General features: G+C 44.1%; 1 protein-coding gene across 1 annotated transcript in view; it reads left to right on the top strand.

Annotated features, from left to right (window-relative positions):
- The window catches only part of DCAF12 (DDB1 and CUL4 associated factor 12), a 35,652-nt gene continuing 23,852 nt past the window's right edge, over positions 770-12,569 (top strand). Inside the window, exons 1-2 of the mRNA XM_005684067.3 lie at positions 770-1,138; positions 2,491-2,745. Coding sequence (XP_005684124.1) covers positions 1,061-1,138; positions 2,491-2,745 — 333 coding nt within the window. The 5' untranslated portion in view covers positions 770-1,060. The remainder of the gene's footprint in view (positions 1,139-2,490; positions 2,746-12,569) is intronic.

Below are 12,569 nucleotides of genomic sequence, written 5' to 3'. Positions count from 1 at the left end.
CAGTGGAGGGAGAAGACTGTGGAAAATGAAGCCTGAGAGCTCCCCAGGGGGTGTTGAGGGGTACCTAGGCTGATTGCGGCAAACAGGGTAGGTTCTCTACAGTGTGAAAGTCTGGTATGCTGGCAATGATTTCGAGTCAGACTCTACTTTGTGGGGTGGGGTGCAGTGTTAGTCTGACTCTTTGTGACCCTATGGACTGTAACCCACCAAGCTCCTTTGTCCATGGAATTCTCCAGGCAAGAATACTGGAGTGGGTAGCCATTCCCTTCTCCAGGGGATCTTCCCGATGAAGGGATTGACCTGGGGCTCCTGTATTGCAGTTAGATTCTTTACCGTCTGAGCTACCGGGGGCGGGGAGAGGAAGTTAACTCCTTCTCTCACAGAGTCCAGCCTTTGGCGCCAGGGTTTGGTTTCACAGGTTCCGGAAAACGCACAGGGCTCAAGAGATGTAACCCGTGGCAACTGCGGGGTAAAGGCGTATTGGGAGGGAGTCCTTCCGCGAGCGAGGTTAAACATCCTCACTTCCGGGTACGACCGGATGGGCGGGTGGGGCTCCAGTGTCGGCGGCCAAAACCCAGATTCCTTTGCCCCGAAGTCGCGAACCTCCAGCGGCAGTCAAAAGGCAGTTGAAAAAGAGCGGGCGGCCGTGAGCAACAGCCGCGAACTCTACGGCCAGCCCTAAACCCCGCCCTTCTCTCCGGACAGCGTCTCCGTGGCGACGCGAAACGAACTGCGGCTGCGCGCGGGTGACGGAGCGCGGGCGAAAGGGAGGGGGTGTTTTGGTTCCAGCCGCTCGCCGTCCTTTCAAGACTTGGTCGTCTACAAGCTTCGGGTTCTTGTCTCCCCTTCCCTTTCCCTTCCCTTTCCCTGCCCCGGTCCTCCCTCCCTCCTTCCCTTCTGCCTGCCTTTTTTTTTCTATTGCCGCCCGGAGTCCGGGCCATTTTCCGGGCCGGGCGCACGAAGGTGCGCGGCCCCGGGGCCCAGTATATGACCCGCCGTCTCGCTCCCCCGCGATTCGCCCGCCCCATGTGGCTGCGGGGCCGCGGCGGCGCTGCCCACTATGGCCAGGAAAGCAGTTAGCAGGAAGCGGAAAGCGCCCGCCTTGCCGGGAGCTGGGAGCGACGCTCAGGACCCACAGGTGAGGGCCGAGACGCCTGGCTCCGGGTGATAAGGCCGAGGCACCCAGAGGGTAGGGTTCGCACAGTGGGAACCGGAATGAGGTCCAAGGTCTCGGCGGGGGGCGGGGGGAGGGGTGGTGTACGGAGGTGCGTAGAGCGGTGTTCTAGCCTATAGAATCAGGCCTGGGTCCTTAGGAGTTCTTTGGATAGCAGATAGGCCCGCAGGGGTCAGAAACTAAAGGGGAACTTGAGAATGAGGCATGTTCCGGGGAGATCTACAGGCGGGAATGGGGCTTGAGGAAAGAACAATCTGGGCTTCGGAGAAAGGGAAACCAAAGTCGAGGAGAATCAGGGACAAAACCTCGCCTAAGATATTGGGAGGGAGAGTGAAGTCCGTCTGTCAGTGGCCGGGGGACGGAGATGGTTGCGTCTCTCAGGAATGAGCCTCCCTATGGGTACCCAAGCCCCCTAGATAAACAGTTTACAGATATCACCCTGTCCCGCTCTCTGAGTCTTGAGTCTCTTCAGACTCATATTTCCCGTTCCTGTCACCCCGTTGGTGTTTGATTTTTCGAATTCTACAACTGCCAGGAGTGCGGACCTGGTGACAGGCAGACGGCCATTGCTAGGGCATCCCTGAAAGACCTGGGACCCCAGCGGGGCTTCTTGGGCCGCACCTACCATGCTCCGCGTAGAGTACAGGCTGAGAGGGAGAAGGGGGTCCATTAGAGATGCAGCCCAGGTCTGTATGGTAATCTCTGGGCCCTTCATTCCCTTCCCTATTAAGGATAGTTTTAAGGTGAAGGAATCCATCTGGAATGTGGGAGACCCTGGTTCGATTCCTGGGTCGGAAAGATTCCCCTGGAGAAGAGATAGGCTACCCACTCCAGTATTCTTGGGCTTCCCTTGTGGTTCAGCTGGTAAAGAATCTGCCTTCAATGCGGGAGACCTGGGTTCGATCCCTGGGTTGGGAAGCTCCCCTGGAGAAGGGAAGGGCTACGCACTCCAATATTCTGGCCTGGAGAATTCCATGAACTGTATATTCCATGGCATCGCAAAGAGTCCAACCGTATTGAGCCGAGTTTTACTTTGACTTTAACATACCTGAATCCTTCACTTTAAAAGACCTTAAAAAACCTATTGTCCTCTTTTATTGTCCTGCTTTCATTCCTTTGTCTTCCAAGTCCTTTTTTCCCATGGGTATGACTATGAGCAGCATCTTTTCTGTGGCCTTCAAGATTGACTTTCCCGTTGCATTGTATTTGTAACACTGTTCTATGTAAATCCTGCGAGATGAGTTCTATAATATGGGAGGATCCCCAATTCTGACAAAAGTTGGCAAAGCCTTGATTTCTCCTTTTGCTCTCCACAGTTGGGCTGGGATCACTCACTTCACAAAAGGAAGCGACTCCCCCCAGTGAAGAGATCCTTAGTGTACTACCTGAAGAACCGAGAAGTCAGGCTACAGAATGAAACCAGCTATTCCCGAGTGTTGCATGGGTATGCAGCACAGCAACTTCCCAGTCTCCTGAAGGAGAGAGAGTTTCACCTTGGGACCCTTAATAAAGTGTTTGCATCTCAGTGGCTGAACCATAGGCAAGTGGTGTGTGGCACAAAATGCAACACGGTAAGTGTCTGAGTGGATATGAACTTTCTCCTGGCTCTGGATATATGGCTCCACATGCCCTAGTATCTCTCACTGCTGGTTTTCCCATCAGTTCTTTGGGGAAGAGACTGCCTTATTCTCTGTTATGTCCCCTCTTATCTGTCCATGACTTCTTCTCTATTCCTTTTTCCACTTCCACATTTCTTTTCTGATAAATCTTCAGAGGAGTCTAGTCCTGCAGGCCTCTTGTATTATGGTTATGCCACTGCTTCTAGATTTTTTTTTTTTCCCTTCTTTTTATGTTGTTATTTTAAAGTCAGAGACCTCAAAGAAGAGGAAACAATGATGGTCAGGGCATCATTCAGGATACAGGATAGTGAAAACCTTGGTGTTGTCTGCTAGCCTAAGGGCATATATAGATGTATTTAAACTCACACTTGGCTGAAGATAGTTCAGTTGCTCAGTGGTGTCCGACTCTTTGCAACCCCATGAACCACAGCACACCAGGCCTCCCTGTCCATCACCAACTGTTAGAGTCTACCCAAATCTGTGTCCATTGAGTTGGTGATGCCATCCAACCATCTCATCCTCTGTCGTCCCCTTCTCCTTCTGCCCTCAATCTTTCCCAGCATCAGGGTCTTTTCAAATGAGTCAGCTGTTCGCAGCAGGTGGCCAAAGTATTGGTGTTTTAGCTTCAACATCAGTCCTTCCAGTGAACACCCGGGACTGATCTGCTTTAGAATAGAGTAGTTGGATGTCCTTGCAGTCCAAGGGACTCTCAAGAGTCTTCTCCAACACCACAGTTCAAAAGCATCAGTTGTTTGGCGCTCAGCTTTCTTTATAGTCCAACTCTCACATCGATACATGACTACAAACCATACCCTTGACTAGACGGACCTTTGTTGGCATAGTAATATCTCTGCTTTTTAATGTGCTGTCTAGGTTGGTCATAACTTTCCTTCCAAGGAGTAAGCGTCTTTTAATTTCATGGCTGCAGTCACTATCTGCAGTAATTTTAGAGCCCAGAAAAATAAAGTTGGCCACTGTTTCCCCATCTATTTGCCATGAAGTGATGGGACTAGATGCCATGATCTTAGTTTTCTCAATGTTGAACTTTAAGCCAACTTTTTCACTCTCTTCTTTCCTTTCATCAAGAGGCTTTTTAGTTCCTCTTCACTTTCTTCCATAAGGGTGGTATCATCTGCATATCTGAGGTTATTGATATTTCTCCCGGCAATCTTGATTCCAGCTGTTGCTTCTTCTAGCCCAGCATTTCTCATGATGTACTCTGCATATAAGTTAAATAAGCAGGGTGACAATATACAGCTTTGAGGTACTCCTTTTCCTATTTGGAACCAGTCTGTTGTTCCATGTCCAGTTCTAACTGTTGCTTCCTGACCTGCATAGGAATAAGGCAAACACTTTATTTTAGGGGATAGAATCTAAAGATGTATTTTTTATTAGAAAGGGTAGGGAAGTGTGTTTGGTGCTATATTTCAGGAAATAAATGCTTGGTCTTTGCAAAGTAGCCTTCTGAAAAGGTTTCAGAAGCAAGAAAGTTGAATATGACATGAGTAGGAGAGTATTTTTTACATAGCATGACCTAGATAATTATTAGTGAATGAAGGGAAAATTTTATCAGTAAATTTAGCTAGAACAATTAAAACCATGGATAAAATAAGTCAATTCGTGATTAGATATTGTGGATATTGATTGGGATAGAAGAGTACAAATAGCATGATGTCAGATAAAGACCCTGGTTCGGATACCAATTTTCACACCAACATGTTCAGGCTTAGGTTTAAGAAGTTGTTTATCTTGTTTACCTCAAAGGTGTCAGGGTGAGGGGGGCCTGGGTGGGCTGCAGCTTCCTCTTGCTTACAGCCCGGACAGTGGCCTGGACTAAAGCCAACATCCTCAGCACCTTGTGCTAGAGCTCAGCCACCTCAGCCTCTTTCCATGGACATGGCGAGCACATTCGCAGGCAGATTCTTATGCACTGTAGGACCAAGGAGGTCTCCATAGACAAAGATTTACATAGTAGTTTTAAGGAAGAGTACAGTACCATGGTGGTTGAGGCCAAGCTTTCATTTCCTCTTCTGTTGAAGGCTGCTTATTATAAAGAAGCCTTTCAAAACCAAATAGTGGTGGCAAGCTCCTGCAAAACTTCCTTTTCTTAGTCTCTCAGACTACTATTCTTGTTTTAAGCGAACTGTCATCATTGTCACTTGATGCAGAGGAATTTAGAGGAATTCATTGTACACCCTACACAAACCATCATAGTGTTTTGCCCAGCAAATGTTGCTAATTGTAAACTGAATCGTTATAGTCTTCTGTTTCTTGAATTTATTGACGACCTTTTGAAGGTGAGAATAACTTTAAGTAGTAATTTAACCTACTCTTGATATGTTCCTCTTTCTGTCTTCCTGTTTCCTCATGACTTAAAGTATATTTCCTTCCTAGGTCCCTTATGACTCAAAGTGGAAGCTTGTTTTCTTTTTGTAGTGTTTTTCTTTTCTTAGCTTTCAGAACCAAAATTGGGAATCAGAAACAGTGCTCTTCTCTGCATTTTGTAATATTTGGCAAATGGTTCCTTCATCTGTGCCTTTGTTTTCCAATCTGTAAAATGGGAGTGGTAACATCTTCAGAAATATTTCAAGTTAGCAATATCTTATTCTTCAAAAGGAGTTGTGGTGATAATGAATCCAAAGCCTTTTCCCATGCTCTTAGCACTCCCTGGGACTTCCCTCAGTTTAAAAGGAAAATTACTTAAACAGTTAGAACTCTCTTTGGCTAACAGTTGAAGATTTTGGAGAGGGAGGAGATCATGTCTGATTCTTGGTAGTAAAGTTTTGATGTATTGAAATTTTACTGTCAATGAAATGATTTAAATGTAGGAAAAATATACCACAACTATTTATATTCTAAAATAGTCTTTTAATATGTATCTGTGGGTTAGAAGCTGTTTTTCTCTTGGCTGCTATTGGTATTTATGAGCTATGTGCACACAGGTCATTTGACACAGATCATTTCCAGACTAACTGACTTGGGGCTATAGTATAGAAACATTCGCCGAGGCAGTGGGTTGTCCTCTGTGAAAAAATTAGCAGAAGTATTGTTAATTATTCTGTAGCTTGATTCCTGCAGTGGGAATTTCCCTGTGCTGTAGGCTAACACTCAAACTAGAGGCAGTCCTTCAACCTCTCTGAATTCCCTGGGCCTAGTAATTACAGGAATTAGATGGCCAGCTTATGTTGTGGTGATTGTTTATTTTTTCCCACACCACACAACTTGTGGGATCTTCGTTCCTTGACCAGGGATCAAACGTGTGCCCCCTACATTGGTAGTGTGGAGTCCTAACCACTGGACCACTGGAGAATTCCCATGTCGATGTCCTAATCATTAATGACATTGTTCATTCACTAAGTTCTGTCTGACTCTGTGACCCCATGGACTGCAGCACGCCAGGCTTCCTGTCCTTCATCGTCTCCTGGAGTTTGCTCCCACTCATGCCTATTGACTTAGTGATGTCATCCAACTGTCTCATCCTCTGTCGCACCCTCTCTTTCTGCCCTCAGTCTTTCCCAGTATCAGGATCCTTTCCACTGAGTTGGCTCTTCACATCAGGTGGCCAAAGTATTGGAGCTTCAGCTTCAGCATCAATCCTTCCAATGAATATTCAGGGTTGATTTCCTTTAGGATTGAAACATTAGTACATTCGTATTTTTACTAAATTATTTAAAGAAGAGGAGGTAGTCTAACCTTAATTGGAATATGGGTTGGGGAACCAGGATGGATAGGTATATTTTGCTGATACAGTGTTACAGACTCAGGTTATGTGCAGAACTATACAGAAAAGCTAAATAAGAGTAGCTTGCCAGGCACAAAAAACATTTGAAGAGAAAATATTTAGTTTTGTGCTTTTAATTAGTTGAAGTTTGAGAGGGGGTAAAGATTGAAGTTGGTGGTTTAGGAGTCATCTATGTATAAGGGATTATTAAAACTGTTCTGTTCTATTACCATGGAGAGAGGGTAGAGAGGTCTCTCTTGGGTTTTATAAACCTTCCCTAAAATTGCAAAAATGTCATTTTATGTATATTTTCTGGGCATAATGTGGGGAGAGTGGTGTAGGGGAGCAGATTTTATTACATTTTCTTTATTTATTTGGCTGCACTGGGTCTTTGTTGCAGCACTTGGGATCTTTAGTTGTGGCATGTGGGATCTAGTTCCCTGACAGGGATCGAACCCAGGCCCCCTGCCTGCATTGGGAGCCCAGAGTCTTAGCCAATGGACTACCAGGGAAGTCCCTCACTACATTTTGAAAGGGTGTTGGGAGCCAGAAATGGTTAAGAACCATTGATATTGACAGAGAAGTTCAAACAGACCCTTGAAGAACACCTGTATTTATGGGGCAGGAAGAACTGCTATAGGGGGTGCAGGGAGGTCAGAGGAAAACCCAGAGTATACCAAAAACAAATCAAGAAAGTGGATATTTGAGAGGGGTCAGTTTGGGAAGGATGGTGACAGGCAGAGTGATAAGGTATCCAGAGTTTGGGGAATTAATTTTAGACCTGAACTCTTATTTCCCATTTTTTGACTACTGGAGACTCACTCACCTATAGTAGATAAAATCGCTCCTTGCAGCTAGGGTGACCTCCACCATAGGGAACTATGGAGCCTCAGTAGAGGATGTTGGGGAAAGACTTAAGTAATAATAAATTGGATTTTTACAGGAAAATCTCCTATGAAATGATTTTCACCAAGACCCCAAAGCCTAACCCAGGCTAACTCCTGGGTAGCCAGAGCTACTTTGATCTTTCTCACCATCTCCCAAGTCATGGTCGGAGATACACTGCTGACTTCACTGTTAGGCTTGGTGAATCATTATGATGCAGACAAAATGAACTTGGGCTGCAGTTTGCTGCCAGGTAAGATGAAGAAGGACCTTGCAGAAGCCTAATTTGGGGGTGGAGTGAAATGGTAGTTACCAGAGTTAAGAGGACAGCTAAACTTTTTTGTCCTTGAGTTGACATATTCAGATTCCTAAAATCATAAAAGAAGAATATGAAACTCAATTTGAGATATATGGAAACAAAGGAAAAATGTGGGAGTTTTGTCCTGACCAGATGTTTTTTATTCATTCCTCCTTGTCTCACTATTTTATTTTCCCAAAGGGATTACCTTTAAAAAATGCTTTAAAATGCTTGCAGAATTCCTTGGGTTCAGCCAGATGTACATCTCAGGTTAACAGCATTCTTATCTGTATGATCTGCCTGTATTTTGTAGTTAAGATATTAACCTGCTAACTAGGTTTTCGTTTTTTAAATGGCATATGGTTATTCTTTGTCTAGTAAAACATGTTCACAGTTATCCCAGAATTAGTCTTCATTTTATTTTAGAATATTTTGCTCTTTTGAGAGGAAGATTTTAGATGTGAAAGCCATAGAATTGCTATCTCGGCAAGTTCATTCTGCTGGGGCACGTGTGCAGAAGTGTATCTAGATTGAAAATCATCGTGGAAATACTTCCAAAAGTCTGAAGTTCTATGTCAAGTTAATTGATGTTATAAGGCTTTAGGAAGAGGAGCAATAGAAATAAGTTTATGCCTATTATATGTGATGGTGTTAGAGTTGGCAGCTCCTTTCTGACTAGTCTTCATCTTGAGAAGACCTTGCTTGGCTTAACACAGGTATGCGCTCCAGGAATCCTAGTGTATTGCAGGCTTTGGTCACCCTCTGTATGTGAGAGAATTAATGGTCAAGAGTGGTAGGGCCTGACCCGTGCACTGGAGAGGCAAGAATATACAATGGACAAAAGACAGTCTTCAATGAAAATTGATTCTGGGAAAACTGGGCAGCTACATGTAAAAGAATGAAATTAGAACGTTTTCTTATATACAAAAATAAACTCAAAATGGATTAAAGGCCTATGTTTAAGACTGGAAACTATGATAAAACACCTAGACGAAAACATAGGCAGAAAACTGGCATAAGGACTTCCCTGGTGGCCCAGTGGCTGAGACTACACTCTTAATGCAGGGGGCCTGGGCTCAATCCCTTGTCAGGGAACTAGATCCCACATGCCGCAACTAAGAGTTTGCACGCTGTAACTAAAGATCCCGCATGCCACAGCAAAGATCAAAGATCCTGTGTTCCATAGCTAAGACCCAGCACAGCCGAAAAATAAATATTAAAAAGAAAACTGACATAAGTCACAGTAGTATTTTTTGAATATATTGCCTAAGGGAAAAGAAAAAGAGCGTAATAAGCAAATGGGACCTAATTAAACTTTAAAGCTTTTCTACAGCAAAGGAAACCAGCCACAAAATGAGAAGACAACCTACTAAATGTAAGAAAATGTTTGTAAATGATATAAACAATAAAGGGTTAATACCCCAAATGTGTAAACAGCTTATACAACTCAATATCAAAAGAACAACCAACCAATTAAACATTGGGCAGATAGACATTTTTCCAAGAAGAAATACAGGGACTTCCCTGGTGGTCCAGTGGTTAAGAATCCACCTCACAGTGCAAGGGACACTGGTTTGATCCCTTGGCCTGGGAAGACCCTGCATGCCTCAGAGCAGCTAAGCCAGTGTGCCACAGTTACTGAAGCCCATGTGCTTAGAGCTCGTGCTCTGCAGCAAGAGAAGCCACCGTGATGAGAAGCCTGAGCACAGCAACAAAGAGTAGCCCCCATTCGTCACAACAGGAGAAAGCCAGCTAGGGGCAACAAAGGCCCACCACAGCCGGAAACTGAAGATATGCCTTTAAAGACAAGATATACCAGGTGGCCAAGAAACACGTGAAAACATGCCCAGCGTTTTTAGTTACAAGAAACATGCAAATCAAAATCATGAGACATCACTCACACCTGTCAGAATGGCTGTTATCAAAAGACCACAAATAACAAGTGTTGGTAAGGGTGTAGAAAAAAGAGAACCCTTGTATGCTGTGCATAGGAATGTAAATTAGTACAGCCGCTATGGAAAACAATATGGAGGTTCCTTGCAAACTGAGGATAGAACTGTTGTAAGATCCCAGCAATTATGGATCATAATTTGGATTTCTGACCAAAAAAAAGTAAAAGTGAAAACTCTAATTCAAAAAGAAACAAGCACCAGTGTTCATAGCAGCATTATTTACAGTTGCCAAGATATGGAAGCAACTTAAGTTTCTTATCAACTGATAAATAAAGATGATGTGAGGGACTTCCCTGGTGGTCCAGTGGCTAAAGCCACCACATGCCCAGTGCAGGGGGCCCGGGTTCAAGCCCTGGTTGGGGAACTATATCCCACATGCTGCAACTAAGATAAAAGATCCTAAGTATTGCAACTAAGACCCACCACAGCCAAATAAATAAAAAATTTTAAAAAAAGGACGTGAGATACAAGCACACACCCATACATATATACATGTGTGTGTATGCTCACTCACTAAGTCATGTCCAACTCTTTGAGACCTCATAAACTGTAGCCTTCCAGACTCCTCTGTCCAGGGGTTTTCCAGGCAAGAATACTGGAGTGGGTTGCCATTTCCTCCTCCAGGGAATCTTCCCAACCCAGGGATCAAACCCATGTCTCCTGCGTCTCCTGTACCACCAAGCCACCTGGGAAGCCCATATACACATACATACATACATTCATACATACATACATACATATGATGCACACAATGATGGAATACTACTCAATCATAAAAAATGAAAACTCGCCATTTGCAACAACATGGGTGGACCTGGAGGGTATTATGCTTAGTGTAATAAGTCAGAGAAAGACAAATACACTATGTTATCACTTACATGTGAAATCTTAAAAATTAAAGTATGTACAGAACAGAAACAGATTCTCAGATATCAAGAATAAACTAGTAGTTACCAATGGGTAGAGGGAAGAGAGGGGAAGGGAAAGATAGAAGCAGGGGATTAAAAAGTACAAACAAAAAAAAAAGAAGTACAAACTACTATGTGTAAAATAAACTACAACACAGGGTATATAGCCAATATTCTATAATAACTTTAAATGGGAGTATAAGCCATAAAAATTTTGAATCACAGTGTTGTATACCTGAAACAAATATAAGTAAATTAGCTATGCTGCTGCTACTGCTAAATCGCTTCAGTCGTGTCCGACTCCATGCGACCCCATAGACGGCAGCCCACCAGGCTCCCCCGTCCCTGTTATTCTCCAGGCAAGAATACTGGCGTGGGTTGCCATTTCCTTCTCCAGTGTGTGAAAGTGAAGTTGCTCATTCGTGTCCGACTCTTAGCGACCCTATGGACTGCAGCCCACCAGGCTCCTCTGTGCATGGGATTTTCCAGGCAAAAGTACTGGAGTGGGTTGCCATTGTCTTCTCCATGAAATACTTAAGTAAAAATTTTTAAAAAAAGATTAGAGCCTGAACAGCAATCGTATGGAAGGATTCAGGAATTTTAGGGCAGCTTTTCGTAACCAAAATATTGATAAGTGTTTTGGTGGTTTCTTCCTTCTCTGGGACTTTACCTCCTGTTGCTGGATGTTCACATTCTTGGCTTTTGCTCCATAGATGACAGCAACCCTGGACCTTGGACCCTCAGTTACTGTGACAGTCAGGCCACATGCACAAGTGTACATAGGCAGACATGCATTTTTAGGCATTGTGCCCTCAGTTGACAACCACCTCAGAGCTTGAGGTATGCTCTTTATTTCATAAATAGTCTGTTGGAAGCTTGGGATGTTGGAGAATGAACATAGGGGTAACATGTCGACTCTTGCCCTCCAGGCTGTATTTTCTGATTTGATCCTTGATAGGTATTACAATCAGAGAAAACTGTCTTTACTTCTTGTCAAGCTGACATATAGGCATTTTTTTTCTGTTGGACTGTGAGTGGTACCTGGATCTGGTTCAAGATGAGAATCAGAGGAATGAGTTTTTCCTGGTGATATCTAGGAGTGTTGCTCTCCAGCTTGACCTTAAGCAAGATTCTTCATGTGTTTCCTGGTCTAGGAGATAAATGAAAGAAATTAACCCCAAAGTGGCAACTGGGTTCAACCCAGAATTATGGTTGGACTGCAGCTTCTGGTATCTTAAACTGATTCCATTTGAATGGCCTTACAGGCCTTCAGATCCTTAGAGGCCGCCAGTCCCTCTTATACGTTAAGTGGGGATGTTTTCATCAGGACAGTGTTTGAATGTGAGAAGAAATAGGATAATGTTTCTCCATTTCATTGGCTAGAATGTAGTAGGACAATTTTGTGGTTTGTGTCTACTTTTACTAAATTTATAAACATTTATTGATTTTCTCCCAAAGATAGCAGAACGCTACTTTGTGTGGGATTGGAGAAGCCTCAGCAATGAGAAGTCCATGCACTGCAATGAAGAGCAGCCACCACTTGCTGCAGCTAGACAAACCCCGCTTGCAGCAACAAAGACCCAGCGCAGCCAAAAAAAAAATCTGTTCAGCAACCAGTTAGATGTAATCACTTTGAGGAAGCCCTTGATAAATAATTATTTTCTTTATGTGCCTGTTACTGGTCTCAACAGCTACTGGTCTCAATAGCTATGGACAAAGTGAATGACAGCATAGATGCCTCACTAGAAGTGTCAGCCAGGACTGCTCCAAGAAGGAAGTCATTCCTAGCTAGGATAGTCAGGGGGGATTTCCTGGAGGAGGAAGAGGCTTCTGCAGTGGAAAGGAAGCAGGGATGTCCATTTTATAGCAGAGTCCGGAACACACAAGGAGTGTGGAGGGACCCTAGATAGACTCATTTGGCTGATGCTGGGCAGAAACAAGAGAAAGTAGTTCAAGTCACGGGGTGTTTGGTTGACGAGACTAACTGAATCTCCTTTGGATAACATTTTTTC

The sequence above is a fragment of the Capra hircus genome, chromosome 8 (assembly GCF_001704415.2).
Source record: "Capra hircus breed San Clemente chromosome 8, ASM170441v1, whole genome shotgun sequence".
NCBI classification, from domain to species: domain Eukaryota; kingdom Metazoa; phylum Chordata; class Mammalia; order Artiodactyla; family Bovidae; genus Capra; species Capra hircus.
This window is presented reverse-complemented; position numbering and strand designations above follow the sequence as displayed.